Source organism: Phascolarctos cinereus, unplaced genomic scaffold, assembly GCF_003287225.1.
Source record: "Phascolarctos cinereus isolate Bilbo 61053 unplaced genomic scaffold, phaCin_HiC Scaffold_5;HRSCAF=322, whole genome shotgun sequence".
Taxonomy (NCBI): Eukaryota; Metazoa; Chordata; class Mammalia; order Diprotodontia; family Phascolarctidae; genus Phascolarctos; species Phascolarctos cinereus.
In genome coordinates, this window is record NW_027555958.1 from 286,970,570 (window position 1) to 286,994,352 (window position 23,783).

The 23,783-nt window shown below is 43.8% G+C and overlaps 1 protein-coding gene across 7 annotated transcripts; it reads right to left on the minus strand.

Annotated features, from left to right (window-relative positions):
* Window positions 1–3: 3 nt before the first annotated feature.
* GGA3 (golgi associated, gamma adaptin ear containing, ARF binding protein 3) lies at window positions 4–22,888 on the minus strand. 7 transcript variants are annotated; one of them, XM_078155903.1, is made up of 17 exons: window positions 22,430–22,888; window positions 11,494–11,578; window positions 11,273–11,348; window positions 9,626–9,724; window positions 8,606–8,729; window positions 7,801–7,904; window positions 7,379–7,459; window positions 5,648–5,785; window positions 5,110–5,191; window positions 4,892–5,008; window positions 4,330–4,557; window positions 3,752–3,822; window positions 3,121–3,377; window positions 2,604–2,821; window positions 2,233–2,402; window positions 1,873–1,983; window positions 4–1,495 (listed from the first exon to the last, which is right to left on the minus strand). In XM_078155903.1, exons 1-17 carry the CDS (start codon window positions 22,611–22,613, stop codon window positions 1,385–1,387), a joined length of 2,256 nt encoding a protein of 751 aa, XP_078012029.1. In that variant the 5' UTR covers window positions 22,614–22,888; the 3' UTR covers window positions 4–1,384. The 7 variants fall into 7 exon arrangements, with proteins under 7 accessions (XP_078012029.1, XP_020858094.1, XP_020858091.1 ...); XM_021002435.2 differs by lacking the exon at window positions 22,430–22,888 and adding an exon at window positions 22,001–22,421 and having other exon boundaries at window positions 3,121–3,218; XM_021002432.2 differs by lacking the exon at window positions 22,430–22,888 and adding an exon at window positions 22,001–22,421 and having other exon boundaries at window positions 2,604–2,788.
* Window positions 22,889–23,783: the final 895 nt, after the last annotated feature.

Below are 23,783 nucleotides of genomic sequence, written 5' to 3' on the forward strand. Positions count from 1 at the left end.
AGCTTCCAGGTAGAGTCAAACCCTACAGAAAATGTTTATTTGACATGCAGCAAAACCAGTGCATTTAGAGACAATGTATGTAGTTCAGCTGCAACCTCAACATACAAACAAGATACATTCATTAGGTTCAGTGCCTGAAGCTTCTACATTGCCACTCAGTTAAACTATCTTTCCTGGCTAGGGCACCACAGCCATCAGGAAAGCTTGGGTTCCTTAGCTGTAGTTTGATTCACTTACATATCTGAAGAACAGAAACCTGCCTTCTAAATGGGCATATAGGAGCTACATTGAGCTTTAATGATGGCTGGGAAAGAATAGAAGGGATGTAGTTGGCTACCCTTTGGGGTAGATGTACCATCTGTTCTCTTTCTTCCCACCTTTGCAGAAAGGTAGCTGTAAAGCCCTGTTCTTACAGCAAGGGCCAGTTGGCTGGTAGGTGAACTTGGCTCTTAGGAACCTCTCCTTTCATCTGCTTCTTCCTCCAGACCCACTGTCTTGCTGATAGTGCCAACAGATATTCCAAAAAGGGATGAGAGGCCAGACAGCCACTCGTAGTTTTGGACATGGACAAAATCTAGTGCAATTTGCTTGTTATTACTAATTCTATACATCCAAGTGTGCTACAAAGTGTAGAAGCATTCTTCAAAAGCCTGAGTGGCAGGATAGGGAGGCAGTTCTTTATTCTGCACTAAGCAGAGAGAAGAGGTATCATTTCTATACCAGAGTTCACTGGCCCAAGCTTTGAACTAGCACATGTTCCCCTACCCCCTGCACTAGGGGAACACTGGTTGCCTTATCTTTCCACATTCTATCTAGTTAGTTCTGTTGTAATTGTAGCACATAGTCAGCAGACACCTGAAATATATGAGGAAAGAACAGTTCATCACCCCTGTTACATTTCCCATCAGATTTCAGCCTATAATACTGAGAGGAAGTGGTTGTGGGATTTTGGCCCAAATACCCCCTGTGCCAAGGGTACTTTGGTGGTGGTTAACAAACCAGGTGTTAATTAGGGATAGGAGATGTGGGAAAATCTTTCTACAGGCAGAATTCCCCTCATTACTGTAATGAAGAAACTGATCCAGGCTAGATATTGCTTAGGAGAACAGGGAACCATCCACCTTGACAGTTGGCTCGGCCTTGTCCAAGCAGAAGGGGGGAAAAAAGTGTGTGGATGGGGGAGGGTTCCCTTCAAGACCAAGAAGGTGTGGCCAGTTTAGCACTGCCCATGTTTCCATGTTCCAAAGAAAAACCATAAGCCCCGTTGTCAGGCCACAGAAACAAAGCAGGACTGCACTGGGGTGCGTATGTGGTCCTCTTCCTTTCTGATGTAGCTGGCAGCATCCCTTGTCCTCTTGGCAGAGATCACAGCTGTCCTGATAGGTCATAGGTTTCCCCACTGATCCACTGGGGGAAACTGGTCCACTTCACCCACCTCTGTGCTGAGCTGATCCCCCAGGGCAAAGGTCAGCTTGTAACGCAGCCTTACCTTCTCCTAGAAGAGGGACAGAATAAGTGAATAACAGCATGTGAGAAACTTAGTTTCAGGAATCCCTATCTTCATATTGTACTAGGAATATTTGCTGTCCTTCTTCTTACTGAAGGCAGTTAGGAGAGGCTTTAAGCAGTCAAATATACCTCTCATCTTTAGCTTTCATTGCCTCAGCACTTTAGATATGGCTCTTAAACTACAGTATAAGATTGTCACATCCTGTAGATTAAGGGTTCTTAACCTGGTTAACTTTTTTGATGAGTACATTTAAATATACTTGGTTTCCTTTTTAATTCTACTTTATGTATTTAAAAACATTCTGAGGAAGAAAATGATGAAGAACGTGCTCTAGGCAGAACTTCTGGTTTTGCTCAACTCACCTTGAGTGGGTTGGCCAGCAACATAACCTGGGTTATGGCTGCAGGTGGCTGGATAGGGTTGAATGGAGATAGTTCTATCCCTGAGGGAGGCTGCAGCTTCACCTTCATGGACTGAAAAGTAGAAGAGAACTACTGACAGCAGGAGAGCTAGCTAGCAGAAGTGGGGGAAGATACCAGTTACATAAAGAGGAACAGGAATCCAGCTACATGGTACTCATATAGAGTTAGGGAAGTTAGGACTCGATGCTTCGAACACAGGCAAATTCTGTCTCCTATAATGGCCCAGGAAATAGTCCCTCTTCTGGAAGGGGAGGGAAAGGGGAAGAAGTGGCCCGGGGCTAGCAGCAAATGCTAAAGTACCTTGGGCACTGCTGCTTGCAGCACAATGCTCTTGACGGGTAGTGGAGCTGTGTTCAGCATGGACACCACGACCACCAGCACATCGGGCCGCCCAGGTGGGCACTCCTTGGCAAAATGAAAGAGGATGCGGAAGCCATTTTTGTCGTAGGCTGTCACTGGAAGAGCACTGCCTACACAGGAGAAAAAGAATACAGGCAAATTTGGAGAGCTCATGCGTGACACCTTGATCTTCCTCCCATATGGGGAAAAGACCTCAAAGGGGCAGAACCCACAGCAGAAGAGAAATGTCCCAGATATGTATGTTCTCAGTAAAAAAGTCTTAGCTCTTTTCCACCTCAAAATGCCCAAGCCCCAGTTGCCAAGATACCTACTTGGTTTGATAGATTCCAATGGAACATGGACATTGGTCAGGGAGAGTTCGTTTCCCTTCAGGGGGCTTCCCTGCTGGAATGGCAGTGGTTGGAACAAAGGGCTACCGGGCCCAGCAGGGAAGGAGCCAGGTGGCCCCACTGGAGCATTGCTGGGGATGATCGAGGAGGTGACCCCAGGGAGAAAGCTAGAAGAGACAGGTTTCACCATGCCTGATGTCCTGGGCAAGGAACAGAAGCAAAGTTACAGAAGGTGCCAAAGCTGCCTAGTTCACTACTTAGAGACTAGAGATTTTTCCAACCTCTGAGAGGGTCCCTCCTACCCTTTGCCATTCTCTAGTTTGTAAGATCTGAGCCAGATCTTCCAAACTGAAACCGGACCCCCCCACCCCGACTCCCACACTAGCTCCTCCCCAGGATGCCAAAGACCAGCCCCCAATTCTCTGCCAATCTTGCTCCCTCTGCTAAGGAATCTTTTACCACCACCACTCCCCCTCCTCTCCCCTACCCAATTCATTACCCTTTGGTCTCTTCCAGAAGCTGGTTGAGAACATCCAACTGGTGCAGGGAACTATCACCCACAGTTGAGCTGAGGTACCCAGGGGCTGGTGGCCCCACCTTTTGGGGTGTAGCCGTGGCCAGTCCCATGGAGAACAAGAATGAGCCTGTGTTGGGGGCAGGGACGCTGGCCTTGGTAGCGGGAGCCGTAAAGGGAGGAGGCAGTGGGGCTGGGGAGCTGTTCAAGGGCTGTGTAGAGGACTGGAGGAAAGGGCTGCCCTGGGAGTTGCAGACAATAGTCAACAGCTTTGGGCTAAAAAATCCTACATTTGACTTTATTGTGCCACAAAATGGTGGGATGTGGGACCCCTAGGCATTTAGTGGGCACAACTCTATACCCTCTGTGCCCTTCTTTCCCCTGGTGACGATATTTTCTTTTCCTAAATTTCCCTCTAAACTGGGATATCCCAAAGGGTAGGACCCAGGCTCTTTCCATTCTCGCCCCAGACTGTGCTTAGAATAAGGTTGCACAGTGAACATTCAATAGGAGATGTCAGCTTTCTCCTACACTACTTCCAACTGGTTACTGAAGCAGGGCTCTCTCTGAGCGGCTTCCCCATCACCTGCCCACCCAGGGTATGTTCTCCTCCTACCTGATACAGGTGCCACTGGCTGTTCCCTGTTGACTCTTTTGGAGCAGCATTAGGGGCCGGGTCAGAGAGGCCTGAACACACAGAATCGTCGGAAGTTGGGAAAAAGCACTGGATAAAACTGCCCAGGGGCGTTAAAGCCAGCTCCACTCATAGTAAGGTTAAGACCCCTCCTCATCTTGGAACCCAACTGAAGGCTATCACCATCAGTCAGGCCTCGAGATGATGGGAACTGTGCAGAGAACCAAGAACAGCCTGCAGAGCAGGCAGATGGTACTCTGAGAGGCCACCGGGAGAGCACAGGAGAAACTTTCAGGTAACTACAGATAACACAGCTCCAAACCCTCCTTGGCAGCACTCTGAAAGCTAACTGGTGTGAAAACAACATCTTGCAGTTAGGTCTTTCCTAATGGCTTTCCTAAATCTAACCTGTTGCAATTCGCGTGGGGAGAGAGAATCTCTTTATTCCACATATCATCACTGAACATAAGACAGCTGCTCCCACCCCTTGTTACCATTTCTTTCCAAGACCCTCTACAAAAATCTAGGTTGACATCCAGCCCTCTCCTCAAAGGTTTTACCTAAGCATAACAGTTCTTCATCCAACAGGGAGAGAGAGTTGGTCACACCGCTGGCCGTAGAGGAAGCTTCAGCCTGACTAGAGGAGCAGCTTCGTGGAGGGGGTGGAAGGATAGGGATGTCTGAGGATGGTGGGGCAGGTTGTGGGGCCGGCACCAGGGGGGGGCTGCTAGACATATCCAATTCAGCAAGATCAATCAGAGTGTTGACATTACTGGAGGGGTTGCTTCCTGAATGAAGAGGAGAAAAGGGTGGTGAAGATGACTGTATAACAGTTATAAGAAAACTCTAAAGCTAACACACTCGCAAACCCCAGACCAGCAGAAGTTATAGGGAAAAGTTGCAGGAAGGGAGAAGGCAGGTTCCAACAGGTTCATTTGTTCTCTCTCAAAGGTAAGGATTTTTTACTCAGTTCTTTCACTGTCTTTGGACATCGCAGCTGAATCTGAGTGTTCTCCTGATCCTACATGGCAATTTGTAAATGATAGATGGATTTGGAATATGAAATCAAGGCAGAGCTGGAGGAAAAAAGCCACCAGGATTTTGAGAACCTGAGTTATTTACCTTCCGGGGCAGATATGGCTAGGGAAGCCACCTCACCATTAATGACCTGTCCTTCAATAATTTTTTTATAGGAGTTGATAACCCGTGAAAGATTGTCACTGGCTTGCAGGATGTCTCCTGGAGCAGAGAAGAGAATACCACTAAGTTAATACCTCCCCTATGAACACCCAAACTGTTGGGGTTCGTTGTTGACCACATCTCTCACTTCTCTCACTTACCTAAGCTGCTATCATTGTCTTCTGTCTCACTGGCCAATTTAAACAATGTTCTCCTCTTGGTTTCACATTGATCATACAACTCCTGGGAGAGACCAAGTCATAATCCCAGAATCTGTAGTTAGAAGGAACCTTAAAAATCTAATCCAACCCACTTGCTTTTAGAGATGGAGAAATTAAGACACAGAGAAGTTATTTTTCCGAGGTTACACAGCTCTAGTTAATAACTGAACCAGAACTAGGATGCATTTTTTTAAATTCCCAGACTAGTGCACCTTCTACTGAACTACCTGCCTAATGCTGCTAAGCTCTGGTACTAAAAAATATTTGTAGTACCTGAACATGGATGGACTGCACTGTTCAGGAGTTGGGGGGGAAAGTCTGTTACTGGCTTTGTAACCAAGACTTGTTTTAGATTTATAAGGGACTCAGGATGCAAGTTGAGCATGAGTCATCAAATAGCCAATGGATTAGCTGACGGTCTCTTGCCTTCAATTAGAAATAGCCCATGATTTTTAGTCCTTCTACTAAATGTGATTACCTTCATGAGTTCTTTATCTGCCTCTGATGACTCCTCCTTACTATAATGAACCAGCATCTCATTAAGAAGTTTTACATTGTTGCTGACTTCCTCTAAAGTATGTAGTCGTTTTGTCACTTTCTGGATCCTAGCTTCATCCTGAATCAAGAAAGGATAGAGATGGTTTTTTTTAAACTCCAGTCACCAGCGACTTAAATTTTGAAAATTTTTTTTTTATATTTTGCTTTTACAACACCTCCATTTCCCACTATAGCCATTCCTTCCCAGGTAGCCATCTGTTATAAAAAAAAACAAAACCAGGGGGCAGCTAGGTGGCGCAGTGGATAAAGCACCAGCCCTAAAGTCAGGAGGACCTGTGTTCAAAATCGGCCTCAGACCAAACACCTGACACTTAATAGCTGCGTGACCCCGGGCAACTCAACCCCAATTGCCTAGATTTAAAAAAAAAAAGATAAGTGAAACTAATACATCAAGTCCTATTATTAATATGTAGTGCTCCCCACCTATAGAATCCCCCACCTCTAAAAGGAAGGGAGGGAGGTAGATTCTCATTTTTCTTCTTTGGACCAAGATTAGTCACAATTTCACAACATCAGTTTAAAATTTTTTTTTATTGTTCTATCCACTTACAATGTTGAGAAATGCAAATGAAGGGGCAGCTAGTGGCACAGTGGATAGAGCACCGGCCCTGAAGTCAGGAGGACCTGAGTTCAAATCCGGCCTCAGACCAAACACTTGACACTTACTAGCTGTGTGACCCTGGGCAAGTCACTTAACCCCAAATTGCCTAAAAAAGACAAAAACAAAAACAAAAAAAGAGAAATGCAAATAAAAGCAACTAAAGTTTCACCTCTCACCCCAAAAATGGGCAAAGAGGACAAAAGACATAATTAATATTGAAAAGGTTGTGAAAAGGCAGGCAAACTATAAATAATAAAAATAATAATAATAAAATTATAAAAAGAAAAAGATAAGCACACTAAAATGCTATTTGTCTCCACACATATGAACATTCTGGAAAGCAATTTAGAATTATGCTAAGAAATCAACTAATTGTCCCTATCCTTTCATCCAGAGTTCCTACTGCTAGGCATGTGCCCCAACGAGATCAATGATAAAAAGAAAGGTCCCACATGTACCAAAATACATAACACTTTTTGTAGTGCAAAAAAACTAAAAAACCAAGTGGATGCCTACTGACATGTGCACTGCTAAACAAATTATGGCACACAAATTTAAACAATAAATACAGAGAATTGTAGGAACTGGAAACACAGGAACTGATACAAAGTGAAGTAAACTGAACCATGAAAATTACAGACAATGACTGCAAAAATGTAAATGAAAGGAACAACAAAAATCTTCAATGCAGTTATCTCCCTACCTCCCAGAATTTCACTCAGGGTTCAGTTGTGAGCCCCAGGATACTAACTATGGCAGGAAAGGCTCTTCAGCCTTTGCCCTGAGAATTTTACTTCTAAAGGGCATTACTATGTGTGAATTTGGGTACCTGACCCAATCTGATCTTGCTTCCCTAATTCCACCCTCTTCAGACAGGAGAATATTAATCCTTCTCATCAACAAAGACTTCCCTCAAGACCAAGACATTATTCACACACAGTGAGAAGCTGGTGTCAAGGATCAACAAGTGAAGCCTAATGTTGAGAAGGAAAGAGACTGTTGCTTCATGACCACTTTCACTGCTACATCAAAGCATTAAGGTGTGCTCACCTCCTTCACCATGGATTTGATTAACTTGTTGGCCTCCTGGAGGTCATCTGGATTTTTGCTTTTCAACAGCTTGGCTAAGAGCTGAAAGAAGAGGATATCAGAGATGAGATCAAGGCTCGAGTCGCTATAGAGTGACTCTAGTACTTGACTTCTTATTGCTTAGCCCAGGAGAGGGGAACCTGCGGCCTCGAGGCCATATGTAGCTTTCTAGGTCCTCAAGGGCGGCCCTTGACTGAATCCAAACTTCATAGAATAAAGCATTAATAAAAGGATTTGTTCTATGAAGTTTGGATTCAGTCAAAGGGCTGCCCTCAAGGACCTAGAAGGCCACATGTGGCCTCGAGGCCAGAGGTTCCCCACCCCTGGCTTAGCCATTCCTGACCCTGGATTGCCAAGATTCCCGTATTCAGACTGTCCCTCACCTTGGATTTCTCCTCATCATCAAAAACAGGATTCTTGGGACGAGGTGGTGGGAAGGGGATAAGTGTCCGGTCCATAGGAATCAGTGGGTCAGACTGCACAATCCCTGAAATAAGAGCCATAGAATAAGGGTGTTCACTGATACCAAGGACAACAACTTTCCTTCTTTCCTCTCCCTCATTAAAAGCATGAATGCTATCCCTAAGAATCAGATCAACAAGAAGGGTAGTTAATGGCACAGAGAATACTTCTCACATCCCACCTTTGTGGGGATGAATGCAACTACTTCAATAACCTAAGTTCTTTCAAATAATAGTAATAATCCACATTTAAATAGCACTTTAACAGTCAAGGAAAAAATTTCCTCACAAAAGCCAGGTGAGGTCTTATTTAATCTCTATTTTACATATGATGTAACTGACAGCCAGAGCAATTAAGAAGTGACTGATCAGGATTAGAGCCAGAAAGTGCCAGAGATGGGGCTCTAACCCAGTTTCCTGACTCCAAGTGCTGTGTTCTTTCCCATCAACCTGAACTGCCCACTGCCTCTTTAAGGAGATATAAGGGAATCTTAGGACAAAGGATCTGGGTCAGGGGTAGGGAACCTGCAGCCTCAAGGCCACATGTTAATAAAATGATTTGTTCTGTGAAGTTCAGATTCAGTCAAAGGGCCACACGTGGCCTCAAGGCTGCAGATTCTCCAACCCTGATCTGGGTGATGTTCTAAGCCCCTTCACTCTGCTGAGATTCAACTTCCTACTACCTGCTCTGGAGGGAAAGGAAAAGTGAATGCAATGAGACACTCACCCTGTCTCTTAAGCATCTGGTAAGCATCCTTGATTTTCGACTCTTCTGGCAGGGCCACTGTCCAGCTGTACAGCAGTTCAATGACTTTGGCTTTCACCTTCTCTGAGATCCTGTCCCCTAAGTACTGAGAGTAAAAGTAAGACAGGAAAATCTAGTAACTGCATTCTGAAGGCAGGAAAAGTGGTACGACTCTTTACTGTGATTAACTGGTTGCTAATTATCTCTAGTCCTCAAGCCTACTGAAAGACAGCAGGTTTTAGAAGTATGTGTGAGAGAAAGAGGAGGAGGGATAAGAGAGGAAACTACCTGTGGCATATCTGTATCAATCTGGGATACAGCCTGTGGTTAGGCAGGGGCCGGGAGTTCTTGTCACTGCATTTCCATGCATAATCTGCCAGAAACACAACTGTATTTTATCTTGAAGGAGTTAAAGGGAATTTCTTGGGGCAGCTAGGTGGTGCAGTGGACAGAGCACCGGCCCTGAATTCAGGATGACCTGAGTTCAAATCCGGCCTCAGACACATAACACTTAACTAGCTGTGTGACCTTGGGCAAGTCACTTAACCCCATTGCCTAGCCAAAAAAAAAAAACCAACAGAATTTCTTTAGTAAGAGATAATGGGTCCCAATGGCCCCTCGTGGCAGTGTTCAAAGCTAAGTGACACTGACTCAACAGGACCTACCCCAGAAGGCCAGCATGTGAAGGGGGGATACCCAATCAGGCATTTTATGAGTCACACGAGTAACAACTGAAGCCTGCCAAAACCCAGGAATCTAGAGGTAACAGGCCTCTTAAAAAGGAACACTTATCCTCTCACACACTTCTTAGTTTCAACTGGGAATTTATCAGAAAAAGGTTGTCCCTAGGCTCCACAAAGTGCTTATTCTCAACCAGAAAAAAATAGAGGAACCCTGTTTCTTGGAGGAGATATTGGTTGTCTAGGCAAAGCTGATGAAGCAGGGTACAGGGAAAGAACAAAGGATGTTACTAAGAAGTAAGACAAACAACTGCTAACTGACCTTGGGAGAGACGACTTTGATTAACTCATTCAAAAAACGGAACTTCCCCACTTCATTATGAAACCTCCTCCCGCAGTTCTTCATACACGCTTCCAGCACCTGTGGCCAGGTGAGAGAGAGGTGTGAATGTGGACCAAGAGGGAGGCACAGCTAGAAAACAGTCTGCGTACAAATGATCTGGGGTTTTTAGCAGGCTGCCAACTCTCTACAAGTCAACGATACAACAAAACATCCAAAAAGCCAACATGATGACAGGCGACCTTCAGTGAGTAAACAGCCCTGTGACTTCCTCAGTAGTGTACTCAGAATGAAGGCTCCTGAATGAGGGAGTGACAGTCCCACTAGATCCTGCAGAGGGCTTTATACACATATTAGGATTGATATTCTCAAACTGGAACATGTTAAATATAGGAGAACCAGGACAGTGAAAGGACTAGAACCATGAAGTCATATGAAAAATAGATTTAACTTAACAAGAATTTAGTAAGTACCTATTATGTGCAAAGCACTGTTCCAAGTGATGGGGAGAAAGAGATAAAATTGAAGCTCACCTAGGAGATGGGCCTTTGGGAGAAGCGATACCTGAGCTAAGCCTTGAAGAGAGTGTGGGCATATGAGAGTGAGGGGGGAATAAATTCCAGACACAAAGACTGGAGATGGAAGGCTGAGTTTGGGGAATGGCCAATTTGGTTAGAATGGGTGGAAACCAGACTGTGGAAGATTTTAAATGTCAGGATGAGTAGTTTGTATTTTATCACAGAATAGGGTGTCCCTGAAGATTTGTGAGCAGCAAAGTAATATTGGGGGGGATCAGTCGGCCTGGAGATATTCAGCCTAAAGAGAAGAGCTAAGCATAACAGCTATCTTTGAGCGCAGTGCCTTGCACAAAGTAGGTGCTTAAATACCGTTTAGCCCCAGAAGACAGAACTAGAACCACTGTATGGAAGCTGCAAAGAGGAGTATGTAGGCTTGTAGAATGGGCTGTCGTAGCAGACAGCAACCCTTCTTTCCCGAAGGCCTTCAAATGAATGTTGGATGACCACGCGTTGGGGATGCTGTTGAAGGAATTACTGCTGAAGTAAATGACCTGAATGGGGATAATAACAGCACCTCCCCCACAAGGTAGCTGTGAGGATCAAATGAGATAATATGTAAAATGCTTAGTGTAGTGCCTGGCATACAGCAAGTACTATATAAATCTTAGCTTCTGTGTTGTTATTATTATTATTACTGTTACTTTCAACTCGCAGATTCTGTAATTCCATGTTCCCTGAAAGAGTTACATAAAGTCTCTTGTGGTGAGACAGTAGGGAAAAATCCAAATCCGGATCAATTTGGTTCAATAAGCATTTATTATGTGCTAGACTGAGGATCCAAAGACAAAAACAAAACCTTTCCTTCCACCAAGGAGATGATATTCTTCAGGATATATTTTTCCAGTTCAATTTAGTGGATCATAATGATCCACAGAAACCAATTTTTTCCACAAAAAAGCAAGCTTTCAGGCCCTAAGTTGTGGGAGGCCCAATGAATGGCCTTAGATAAGGAGAGAGAAATAAATGCTCACTCTGGTCATTACACCCCACCAAATGAGAAGCCCTCACTCCAGTGGACTTGGAGTTTCAGAAAAGAAGAAATGCTACCTACTGTTAAGGCTTGGACTGCCTCCCATTCCTGAGGGGACTGGATTTTGTGAGCCAGCAGCCGGACAGCAATCTGAGGCCTGAAAAACATAAGCAACCCACACTGTTGATCACGATTAAACCATAAATCCCTAGCTAGCCCTCCTGAACCAAAGCCTTTGATTTTCTTAAATAAGAGATCTAGTTCTCACCTACCTAGGTACCTTCCACAGCTTTGGGACTCACCCTTCAAGCTCCTTGTTGATCTGATCACAAAAGCCAATGATATACTCCCAGTCCTCCTGGCGGTTGGAAGGATTGGTGGCTTTATCTTTGTACAAAAAAGGAGAAGAGGAAAATTTTTATGATGAATACAGGCGTAGAAGAGAAAATAATATCATATGTAGGTAAGATTCCATCTCTGGCTGCTGATAGGCTTCCAAACTCCCTTTCTAACAACTATATCAGCATAATTTCATCAGACCAGTCGGTCAATTAACGATGTCATTCTGAACACCGTTTTCTATGCACAGTTTTCTAACAGGTGCACTGGAGAGTTACAGAGGAAAAATAAATTTTTATTTGCCTTCATGATACTTATTGTCTAATAGGAAAAATGCAATAAACACTTATCTAAAACATAAGTGATTAAAATCCAAACATATGTACACCATAAACACAAATGTATTAACTAAAGATGAATGTACATTTGAAAATATAGCTATGCAGAGATGTATAAAATATGAAGTCAAAGAGGAGACAGGAGTTGAGGCTGCAAGACGCTTACTGAAGCCAAGTGGCACTACTTAAACAACGATTCAGTCTTTAAAAAGGTCTGTCAAAAATCAACCATCTCAGGAGAGGCTCACTGAAAACTGCAGAAAGGAAGAGGGCATCAAAGAAGCTCTGAACTGGGTTTTCCCTAGAATGTCACCTGCAGAGCAACCTAGTATGGTGGAGTGGAAAGTACACTGGCATTAATGGCAGAAGGCAAGTCCCAGTTCTGATATTTCACTTCAACATTTGTTAATCACATGCCAGGCACTGTCCTAGGTACTTGTGCCACAAAGATAAAAACAGACCCTACCCTCTTGGGGTGGCAGGAACACTGAATATTGGTGTCACCGGGGGTAAGTCATAGGCCTGTAGATTTAGAACGAAAGAGACCTCAAAAGTCACGAAATCCAACCTCCTCATTTTACAGACGAGCAAACTAAGGCCCAGAGAGTTTCAGTGACTTGCCCAGAGTTGCACAGCTGACAATCCCATCTGAGATGGGATTCAAATATAGGTTTCCCTGACTCCAGGCCCAGCCCTCTAACCAGTCTGTAGCCATACTGCCTCACAGGTTATTTAACTACTCTATGCCTCAGTTTTCTTATCTGTAAAAGGAGGATAATAATAGTCCCTATCTCACAATGAGGAAGACACTTTGAAATATCTATGAGTTAATGTCAGCGCCTTATAAGAAAGTATTAGCTCAAGTCTCCACAATCACCAGACACTAAAGCCAAGTCTCTGCCACAGTGGTTAACAATGTTGAATGACATCAAGCTTCTAAATGAGTTTCCCATAATCTCTGATTTGATTTTTCCTTTTCCTGGTACCCTGAAGATGATGACTGCAATAGCAACAGCAGCACCCAGCTGAGACATTTTGTTAAATATTTTCAAAGCTTCTAGTCTCATACCCTACCTGGAATCAGATCTTGATTGTGCCTGAACACACTCCAAAGCTGTATGCTAAATGAGGAATCAGGTTTGGAAAGCATATGTCAGGCTGCAGAGGAATAGCCTTTGAAAACATCCTTGCTTTCTCATGCCAGATTTCTACAGGTGCTGAGAACAGAAGAATGAGACTGAGAAATTTTGAAAAACCTCCTCAACTGAACATTTTTTAACCTCTAACACAGATTTCCTTATTTCCTTCCTCTGCTCCCCCACTCCAAGTATTCTTTGTTCTGATTACTAAACCCTAACTGTGATCTCTACTTTTTGGTTTAGGAAAAGCTGTGGTTCTGGGATCGTTTTAGTCATTGGACAAGAAATTTTTGCCTTTAAAAAAATTTTTTTTTAGGTGAGAGAGGGGTGTGTGAGGCAATCGGGGTTAAGTGACTTGCCCAGGGTCACACAGCTAGTAAGTGTCAAGTGTCTGAGGCTAGATTTGAAGTCAGGTCCTCCTGACTCCAAGGCCAGAGCTCTATCTACCTAGCTACCCCGAACAGTATTTTTGTATTAATATTATGTAATAGTATAGTATTTATGGATACCCCAATTTTTAGCATTCTGTCTGGTAACATTCTTTTAAGCCATTAGGGCAAAATCCTGATGGTCTGGGTGGATATTTTGAAATAAACTGAAAATAACTGCTTGTCCTCTACACTGGGGAAACAAACAAACAAACAAAAAGCAGCAGGACCTTCTTCAAAGTGTCAGACCAATGAGAAAGTGAAATTAACTTCCTCAATTGCCTAATAACAAAAACAAAGAATCACAGAACTGAGAAGAACCTTAGAGCTTATCTAGTCCAATCTACTCAATAAACAAATGACTGGAATTCATTTTCCAAAGTGATCTGCTGATTGCTAACTTGCACAGTAACCCTGAGTCTCTCGCAGAGGTGCTGTTTTATATCATTAATTTGGCTGAGATGCCCAAAGTTCTCACATGACAAGAAGCCTTAGGATCAGTGTATAATAGATTTGAGGAGCCACTCGAGCTGCTTATTATCACTTTATAAATAGACTGGCAGTCCTGCTGACAGAATATTCATACTCTGAAGGACCTGTGACCGTACTGATGTGGCTGTCCCTCCAAGGTCACAGATCACTGCCATTCATACTTATTCATCCTCAGTGACTCTTGTTCATGTCTTCTAACAAGTCTGCCAGCCACAGGGGGTTCATCCAATATGCAAATCATGGAATGCTACAGTCTGAAGAATTAACTATAAGGATCACTCAATGGGCAATGGAAAGGTACACAGTAAGTATGAGCACATTACAACACAATGAATAAAGAACTACAAAGAAAAGCCAGAGATAAAAATGTCAAAGAAATGAATGATCACAAAAGACAACAAGCTGGTCACAGAGTGAAAGCAAGGGGTAACTTCTGGACAGCCTTTGTGCTCCACTGATAGACTCTGATGTCAGGATAAAATACAAAGTACATGATAAATTTCTGGACCACCATCATAAGTAACAGACATTTATTTAGTATCTACTGGATTAAGCAGTATTCTTCCTTAGCCTGGAAAACTGTCTGTCACATCTTTGGAACAAAGACCCCAACAAGACCTTCACTTATGTTCCCACCTTTGCTAAAATCCCCCATGACCCCCTACCTTTAACTCACCTTGTTTGATAAACAGGCCATCATATCACCACAAAATTATTTATAGCTGTTCCATTGTAACAAAAAAAAATATTGTAAAGGAAATATATGTCCAAAAATTGGAGACAGCCCACAACCCTGAGCCCCAGGGCATTGGAAAGAGTAGCACCCATCCCAAACCACTTTACTTGCTTCTAGCCCATCCACCACAGCCATCCAGTGGAAAAATCATTGTGGAAAATAGGCCCATCTTCTACATTACCACCAGCAGCCACTGCTGACCAAATGCCACCAATGGATAAGCGCCAGGGCCCTGGGAGTGGGAATACCCTGATCATCAGATCTGCTTCCAGACTGACCCTCACAGTCATTAATCCAGAATATGGAGAAGGGGTGAGCCATCCCTACCAACTGCCACTCCCAGAGTAAACAAACCAACCTAGCTGAAGCAAGAGGGCACCCTGAAGAAGAAAAAAGACACAACATGTGCCAGGCAAGTCAAAACACTACAGCTACCTCCTCCCCTCAGACCCTGAACCCAAGAGCCCTGGCAATGCTTCCAGCCCACTGCCTTCAGCCATCATCATCCTGGGAGCAGCCCCCTGTGGTGATCCAGCCTGGCAACTGCTCCTGCAGGTGCTACAGCCATAACTACTGAAGACCCACAAGAGAAAGTTCTTGTTCCCTAGGTCTTTGGCACTGTCAAATGTTTCCGTATCAGAAACTGATATGATTTTGTCAGTAGAAATAACATTAAAGAAGTATTACTATCTGCTTTGTCAATATACTCTAAAGGCTATGGGACCTTTCCATGTGACTCGCTGCTGAAACTTTTCTACGTGTGCTGTTTCCATTAGAATGTGACCTCCCTGAGAGCAAGAACAGTCTTGTTTTTCTGTATGTATCACCACTATGCTTTGCACATAATAAGCCTTTAACAAATGATTCATTAATTCATTCACAAAACAACTCTCCAGAGGGCATCTAAAGACACAGGCCATCAGTCAACAACATGAAATGAACATAAATTGTATATTACCTGTGTCAAGCTTCAACCTCTGTTTCCAGACTTATTACATATTACCCTTCTCTCCCAACACAGATACTTCACATTCCAGCCGAATAGGCTTAGTCGCCTGTTTCTTGCACATGACTTTCTTCCTTCTCTTTTAAAGCCTATGGACAAGCTGGAATGGCTCAGCCTTCTCTGAATCCCAAACTGCCTTCTAAGCACAGCCTGGGTCCTACTGACTATATGAGGTAGTGAGCCTCCCCACAGCTGTTTGTGCCCTTCTCACCTACAACCATTCGAAATTTACTTTGTATATACTTTGTACTTACTCATCTGAACACACCGTTGTTTCTTCCAAAAGAATTTACATTCCCTGACATGAGAACAAGGACTGTTTGGAATTTCTGTCTGTATCTCTAACACATAGCACAGTGCCTAGCATTTAGCAGGTATGTAATAAATGCTTGCTGAATTAAGGTATGTTAATAAAATGGAATATTATGACATAAAAACAGAAAATATGAAATAGGTAAGGAAAGCTAATAGCCTAAATTAGGGGACACAAAGCAAAAGCAGCTATACAAGAACTATACACACACGGATTACAAATAGGGCCAAAAGTAGAACTTCAGGCAGGTCTGGATGGAGATAGAAAACAAAAGCATTTTCTCTGCTTCTTAATTCCTTTGGTCCTGACTTATTAAAAGTTAAGAGATTTTGCCCACTGTTTTGTATGTTTGTTTTTGTTGATGGCTATTGTTTATGATGAGATTTTTTAAAAAGTATCAACCTCTCTTGCATTTCAGAGCTGCAATATGCCTACACACATGCACAAAAGGGCCCCATTTCTAAATGCCTTCTGTCATTGTTCTCCGAGGATCCAAGATTGAATAATTTAAATCAATTTAAAAAATAAATCTGAGACCCTCTCTCCTCCTTTCTCCCTCCTCACAAATACACTGTTGCCTTAACCAAGCACATACCAGCCCTCTGTTCTGCAGCTCCTACAATCGAACACTGACCCCCCTTCCATTTTACTGCTCTGACTCACAGACTCCATCTATTTCCAGATCTCTTCTAAAAACCTCATTCTCTTCTGTATCTGCATTCAGACATTTTCTATGATGATTTTCTGTTTAATTACATTACTAATTTTGGTAGTCTTTGGGGCCTTAGCGATACAATGAATAGCATAAAGGATACATTTTTAAGAGCTTAGTAGTTATGTGAGGAGTAGCCTTGGCCATCAGTCTACTTACTATCTAATAACCAAATCCAAAACTAATCCAAAAGTGACAAGTTCATTTCCTGCTCAAACTACTCCAGACACTGCACAACAAATGATTTAGAACTAAGCAGAGGCAAAGATACAGACTGTACTATAGAATACTAAGTATTGTACAGTATAAATTCCTTGAGAGCAATGAACTTAAACACATGAAATCATTAGCATACAATAAAAAATTAAATTATATGGTAAGAAAATTCAACATATTGTCCTCTCACAAAATAAAAATCCTTCCTGATTTCTAATTTCTGTTAGTAGTACCACCACAGTTCCAGTCACCCCAGACTGAAACCTGGGTCCTGGGTCCTCTCTATTGCTCTTTACTTACATCCATTCCAAACACAGGGGTAGGCCTGAACAAGGCATGCTAATGGGAAGGGGAGAAGACCAGCCTCACTACAGCAGAATAGGGAAATAGTGAGAAATGTTCGGTAGGGTAGAGTCACATTATAAAGAGCCTTGATAGCCATAAAGGCGAATGGAAATTTAAGACTTTAAAAAAATTGAACAAATATAAGTTTCTGAGAAGAGGAGTAACATGATTAAAAAATCAGTGTAGAGGTTGAGATGGGGAATGGCTAGTTTGGCTGAAATGTAAAGCACGTAAAGGTGGAGGAGGGAAGAGTAGCAGTAAGAAATAAGCTTGGAAAGTCTGATGAGAACCAGACTGGAGAGGACTTTCAACCTCAAGCTACATAATTTCATTTTATGGGAGAGGAAATATGGGCAAGTAAAGATTTTTAAGCAGGCAGAAAGTGTAGTGACATTTACCTGGTTACTGTGAAGATAATGTATTTATATCAATACAGCTCTCCCTCGCCAGGAAAGCACAGCAGATCCTGGTATGAGGCTCAGAGGCCTCATCATCATAATCATCTAATCCGTAGTGTCACTATAAGTGAATTATTTTACTTGTCCATCACACAAGTGCCTATGGTCATCTAGCACTATGCCTGGCATATATGGCTTGATACATACTGGTTAAATTGCAAGGCGATTCCAAGAAGCTAGGCAGACTCAAATGGCCCTGTGATCACACTGGTTTGTATATTTCTTCTAATGTTGTAGTTCAGTGCACAAGCCATCCACACCTATCTGCCTTAATTATGTTCTCCCTTGAGCTTGCCACAGGAGGTCCACCCAACAGGCTGGAAACCGTCCCGGCTTTCTCCAGACAACTCAAAGATATCAGCAGAATATTCAGCCTGCCCTTCTGTCGCCCCTCCCTCTTGACATGTGACCACCCTATCATCTCTCATCACACATTCCCCTATAACGCCCTTTATTCCTATTCTTTGAAGCTTCTCATTGTTCGTATGTTGCAGCCTGTTCACACCCATATATTCTTCTCCACGGTTCTGTGTGATAAGTAATTTTTAATTATTTGGAGACTGCTGTGTTGTCTTTCAGTTTATAACCTTGAAAGAAGACTGATATTAAAAAGACGAGCCTTTATTTACAGAAGTAGTTAGGGGTCACAAAAGGAGCTCTGTCATTTCATAAAGGCAACCCAGCCCATTCCTTTCCTAGCGTTTAGCTCAGTGAACATTTGTACTACCTGTCCCACAAACAGATACAAATGGATAACTAAGATGAACAAGAGATCCTTTATTCATTGATCTTTCCTTTGTGGATGGTCAGGGGAAACTCTTCTGAATGGTGACAGAGTTTTCCTAGGAGGCTCTGCAATATCCCAGGACTTGATACAATCAGTGTGTGTTCACAAGAGCATCTGAAGAATCTCACCACTTAAGGGAATCTCTCTCCAACTGCTGCATATCTACTCTCCACGGTTTTTACTGACCATGCACCTCTCCATTTTACGCCTCACCTTGTGTTTAAGATCAATGTATCCCTGAACAGTTATTTCTGTTGTCATATCATTCAAGACTATTTGAATGATTTTGGAAGTATGGATAGAAGACAACCTTTAAAGATACATTTAGCTTTACTGAATCAACTGCTTTTCATAATTAACAAACACTAAACATAGCAGGATCTACATTTTTTCAGTGAACTAAGAAATGATAAAGATGTGTGGTCCACTATAGAATATTGCTAGCAAAAGTCTGATTGGTCCCCACCAAAGGATGCCTTTGATTTGTGCACAGTGTAAGCATACGTGTCAGAAGTTGCTGATGTTCTCTAGGTCACTTTTTTTCATAGTAAGATCAGAGATTTTTGTTTAGATTTGGTATCATCCTCTCCATTAAATACCTGGTGAATCAATCCCTCAATGACTTCACAATTGGACTGCCTCCAAAATGGAAGTCTCCTCTATTTGGTCCACCTCTGCTTGTTTTTCCAACTTTGTCTCTTTAGGGCCAGATCTATCTCCCTTATAAGCATGTCTGAATCTATGCTGTTATTGTGTCCTTGATGGTGCAAGTTTGTTATAAAAATCTTGGTAGATCTTTTTCAGCTAGGAGAGAAGGAGGGAGAGAAAGAAGGAAAGAAGGGAGGGAGAAAGGAGTCCTTGCTTTCAAAGTTTACATTTTACCGGAATGTTCTTCTCTCAAGGCTCAAGTTTCTTGTTTGGATTTCAGTTTTCCAGTTCTTTAATCAGTCCTCTATATTTCATTTGAATACCTATGGTAGCTCCCTTCTTCCTGGTACATCAAACATGTATCCTCCTGCTAAGCTTTGAAGGCAGCAGAGGGCTTTAAAAATGCCTCTTCAGCATTCTGGGAACATCAGACCCAATAAAATGTGCGCAGAGAAAACCAAGCTTCTTAGAGAACAGTCCCATCTATCAAGAAGGCATAACAACTATCAGCCTGCAGCCAGCAGCAGGTTTGCAAATGTACTTTGTACTGCTTTCTTTCCATTCAAAATGAAAGAAGCCACTAGCTTACATGAGTCATGCATTTCCATCAGAAGGTGGGATTTAAACCCAACTCCCCTGACTACAGAACCATGGTCTTTCCACTGTACTATATTGTCCAAATAATGTAGACAAATGTGCTTTTTCCCTTGACTTATCTGAATAACTGCCTAAACTTTCCACTTCAACTTGTGGATTTATACACCAGCCCTGGTGTGCCTTGAAAACAGTAACTGGTTGCTTTCTATAGCAAAACATTACTTTTGTAAAATCAATGCCATTTTAACAAATCTAAGACATCAAGATATCCACAATATGTAATTCCATTATATTTAAACGAATCCTCTAAGTGGTCACTAGACTTTAGCAAATGTTTTTCAGCTGATTGCTCTTGAGATAAAGGATATATTAAGAAATGCCAAGATGTTATTATCATTTCTTTAAATAGTTACACTTACTAGTGGAGAATGAAATAATGATAAGACACTAGAAACTCAATACCTGGATTCTCTATCCACTCCACTATTTACTTAATGAATATTTGTCTACTTGTTTCTAATTCGGTAGCTACTTTCCTGGGAATAAATAATTTTCTTTTAAAAATGTTTTAATTACCAATGACAACTTGAAGCACAGCAGCTGAATCCTCTCCAAAAAAGAGATCTTTTTTAGACACAGCAGGGCTATGTCTAGGTATCATTTTTCTGTGGCAGAGTTTGTCCTCATGACCAACCTGCCCAGCCTCTACCTGAACTTAACACTCCTAAAGACAGAACCAGAAGCATTAGTGGATTGCGCCAATGGCAAAGTCTATACTTACTATTCACCAGACTCACCTTCAGAAGTTTCCTAATCCCCACTAAATGAAATAAAATCCTGACTGCACTCCCTTTAGTAAACTGCATAATCTAACTTCAAGCTATCTGTCCCGCCTTACCTCATAGTACATCTCTTTCACATATTTTACAATACAGTTAAAATGCACTATTCTGTTCCCTGCCCCTCCCCCCCACTTCTAATTCTGCCCTATCCCATAGCTTACATACCATGTCCTAAGACTAGAATGGAACCATGCTTCCTCCCCCTCCCCAAAAAACATATAAAACAAAATTTATGCCTCAAGCTCTTTTCTCTTCCTTTAAGGCTCAACTAAGATGCTATCTCCTCCATAAATTCTTCTTTGATTCCCCTAGGCGAAAGTGACATCTACTGCCTCAAATTTCTCAGCGCATCTCTCCCTTGCTTAACAAAAGGAAACTGTGTCATAGTTATCTTTGTATCCCTGGTGCCTTGCCTGCATTATATCTACTGAAATGAACCCTCATATCCTACCTGCTGAAAAAAAAAGTTCCAGAATTTCATTCCTTGCAAAAACACAGGCAGAATACAACTGTCAAATCCTATTCCTGACACTACCTGTCTGACCTTGGGCAAGTCAATTCGTGGCCCTGGGCCTCAGTTTCCTCATCTATGAATGAGAGAATTTTGATAGATGACCTCTGAAGTCCCTTCCAGCTGTAAATCTACAATCCTACGATCTAGTAAGGGTGTGTAGAAGGTACTGCATTTGGAAAGTAAAACTGACACTTTCTGTAGTTATACTCCAGGGCTAGCAAGCGTAGTTCCCTACACAGAAATGACTGTGACTAGGAGCCTCCAAGGAAGATGTTATCGCTATCCAGGTGAATAAGTATCCAGGCCCAAGAAGCATAATAGGCCGGGCTCTAATCTTCCTTCCAGAAAGAAGAAACCCTGCTCTTCTCCCTTTGGGCAATTGCTTTGAGTCAATCCCTTTCAAAATTCTTTTCCAAATCTTCTTGTCTAAATTTTCTTTTGTGTCCAGGGAATGCTATATGTATGTGTACGTGCCGGTGGGTGTCCCTGGGATAACGGGCCGTGTGTTTCTCCGCGGGATGGGGATGTATGTGTGTGCCCAGGATGAAGACAGGTGTGTGTGTGTGTGTCCCTGGGACAGGGGCGTGTGTCCCTGGGGACGCAGAAGTGTGGATGTGCGTGTGTGGCCCTAGTTCCCCTCGCTCCCCGGGGGGCACCGGCCGGAACGGGGCGGGTCTTAGAGGCCGCCGGACAAGCCGAGGGGGCGGCAGGTCCCCGGGGCATCGGGGCTGGGGGCGGACGAAGAGCCCGGAGCGGTGCCAAGGCAGCCAGGCCCGGAGGGGGGGGTGGGGGGCCACGAACGGCGGAAGGGTGAGAGGAGGGCTGGCGGACGCCCGAACTTGACAGGGACAGGCCGCCAGGGAGCCCCGGGGGGCCAGGGTGGGGCCGCAGTTACTCACTCAGCCAGGACTCCAAGCTCTCCCCTTCGGCTTCCGCCATATTGCAGCCTCCCAGCCTGGGAGCCCCAAAACTCGCGAGAGTCACCGGAAAAACAGCAGGGACAGGGGAGGTGAAAGGACAAGAGAAGAGCGCGGGATCTGACTGATCGGATCCCCCGCCCTTCCGGGAGCTGGGCGGGGCCAGGGCCCTGAGTGGTTCCCCCTCCCCTCCGAAGATAGGCGGGGCCATGGTTCCGAGTGGTCCCGCGTCCTTCCGGGAGCTCGGCGGGGCCAAGGCTCCGAGGGGTCCCCCCAGTCCCTCCGGGAGCTGGGCGGGGCCAGGGCCTGGAATGGTTCCCCCCCTCCCCTCCGAAGATAGGCGGAGCCATGGCTCCCAGTGGTCTCCCGTCCTTCCGGGAGCTGGGCGGGGCCAGGGTTCCTAGTGGTTACCTCGTCCTTCAGGGAGTTGGGTCGGGCCAAAAAGTGGCTTCCCTCTTTCCTCGGAAGATGGGCGGGGCCAGGGAAACCTGCGACTGCGAAATCTGGAAAAGGGATGAGCTTGGCGGGGGCGGGGGCGGGATGGCAGAAGCGTCTTTCGGTGCCTGCAGGTCTTGATTCTGGGTGCTCCCAACATGTGCTCATGCAGTCCTCCTCTTGTCTAGACCGTCGCAGTAACGTCCCAAGTGTCTCTCCTTCCTCTCTGTAGTCTCACCTTTCTCCAAACCGTTCACGCCCAAAATCGTTTTCCTAAAGCACAAGTCCCATCCAGTTACTCCAGAGCCTAAGAATGTTGGGGGGGAGGGGAGCTAGGTGGCACAGTGGATAGAGCCTCGGCCCTGAAGTCAGGAGAACCTGAGTTCAAACGCAGCCTGAGACCAAACACTTGACACTAGCTGTGTGACCCTGGACAAGTCACTTAACCCCACTGCCTAAAAAAAAAAATGTTCGGGGGCTCCCCATGGTTTCTGAGATAAAATGCAAACTCCTTAGTTTGGCATTTTAAAAAGCAGGTTGCAGGGTGGCTCCATTTCCGGGTTTATTTCCTCTCGCACTGCACTGTGAATTATAGCTACTTTCAAGTTCTACTTACTGTATGTCCTTCCTTCTGGAAGAATGAACATCAGGGAGCTGGTGCCATGAAGTGCAAGTGAATTAGATTTAAGAGAGGGAGAGCTATGCAAAATCATCAGTCTCACTTTCTCCTCCAGAGCCATCTGGGTCCAGTGGCCAGATATGGATCAGGACAACTAGAGATGGCTCGGGATGCAAGGTGGCTGGAGAGGGGGTAGACCTTGGCCTTTTCAAGCTAGGTCTTTAACAGGTTTCAGTTTGACTGAGGCAGCACCCATTCGGTGATCAAGGCTTAACAAATGAGGCTAAACTTGGCCTCTTAAAAAAAATAGATATGGGAGGGGAAGACCCTCAGGGTTTCTGGCAAAACAGAAACAATTACTGTTTACATTCATTGTGAGCCAATCAGAGCTCAAACAGTGACCGGATTGAGCTTGGTTAGGGATCGATCTATTGTTGGCCAATCAATGAGATCCAGAGTGACTTGGAATTAAGGTGGAATTTAAAAGAAAAAAACAAAAACAGTTTCAGAGATTATAGTGTACATTCCCTTTGGGCAGAGCACCCACAGGTAAGGGTGTGATACCCTATGTGTAGAGAAAAGAAAGAAAAGAGAAATGAAAGAAAAAGAAAGGAAGAAGTAAAGTCCTATTAATTATTTTCTGAACTGCATCTATGAGCTTTTTGCACAGGATGTGTTATGCCCCATGCCTGGAGCACACTCCCTCTTTAT

What these genes read in the sequence shown, in the direction of transcription:
- GGA3 (XM_021002431.2), bottom strand. Translation starts at nt 22,229, where the DNA reads ATGGCCCCGCCTATCTTCGGAGGGGAGGGGGAACCACTCAGGGCCCTG. An exon ending in TCAAATCCATGGTGAAGGAG is followed by an intron (nt 5,786 to 7,378) that starts GTGAGCACACCT and finishes TTCTTGATTCAG; the next exon opens with GATGAAGCTAGGATCCAGAA. An exon ending in TGCAAGCAGCAGTGCCCAAG is followed by an intron (nt 1,984 to 2,232) that starts GTACTTTAGCAT and finishes TCTACTTTTCAG; the next exon opens with TCCATGAAGGTGAAGCTGCA.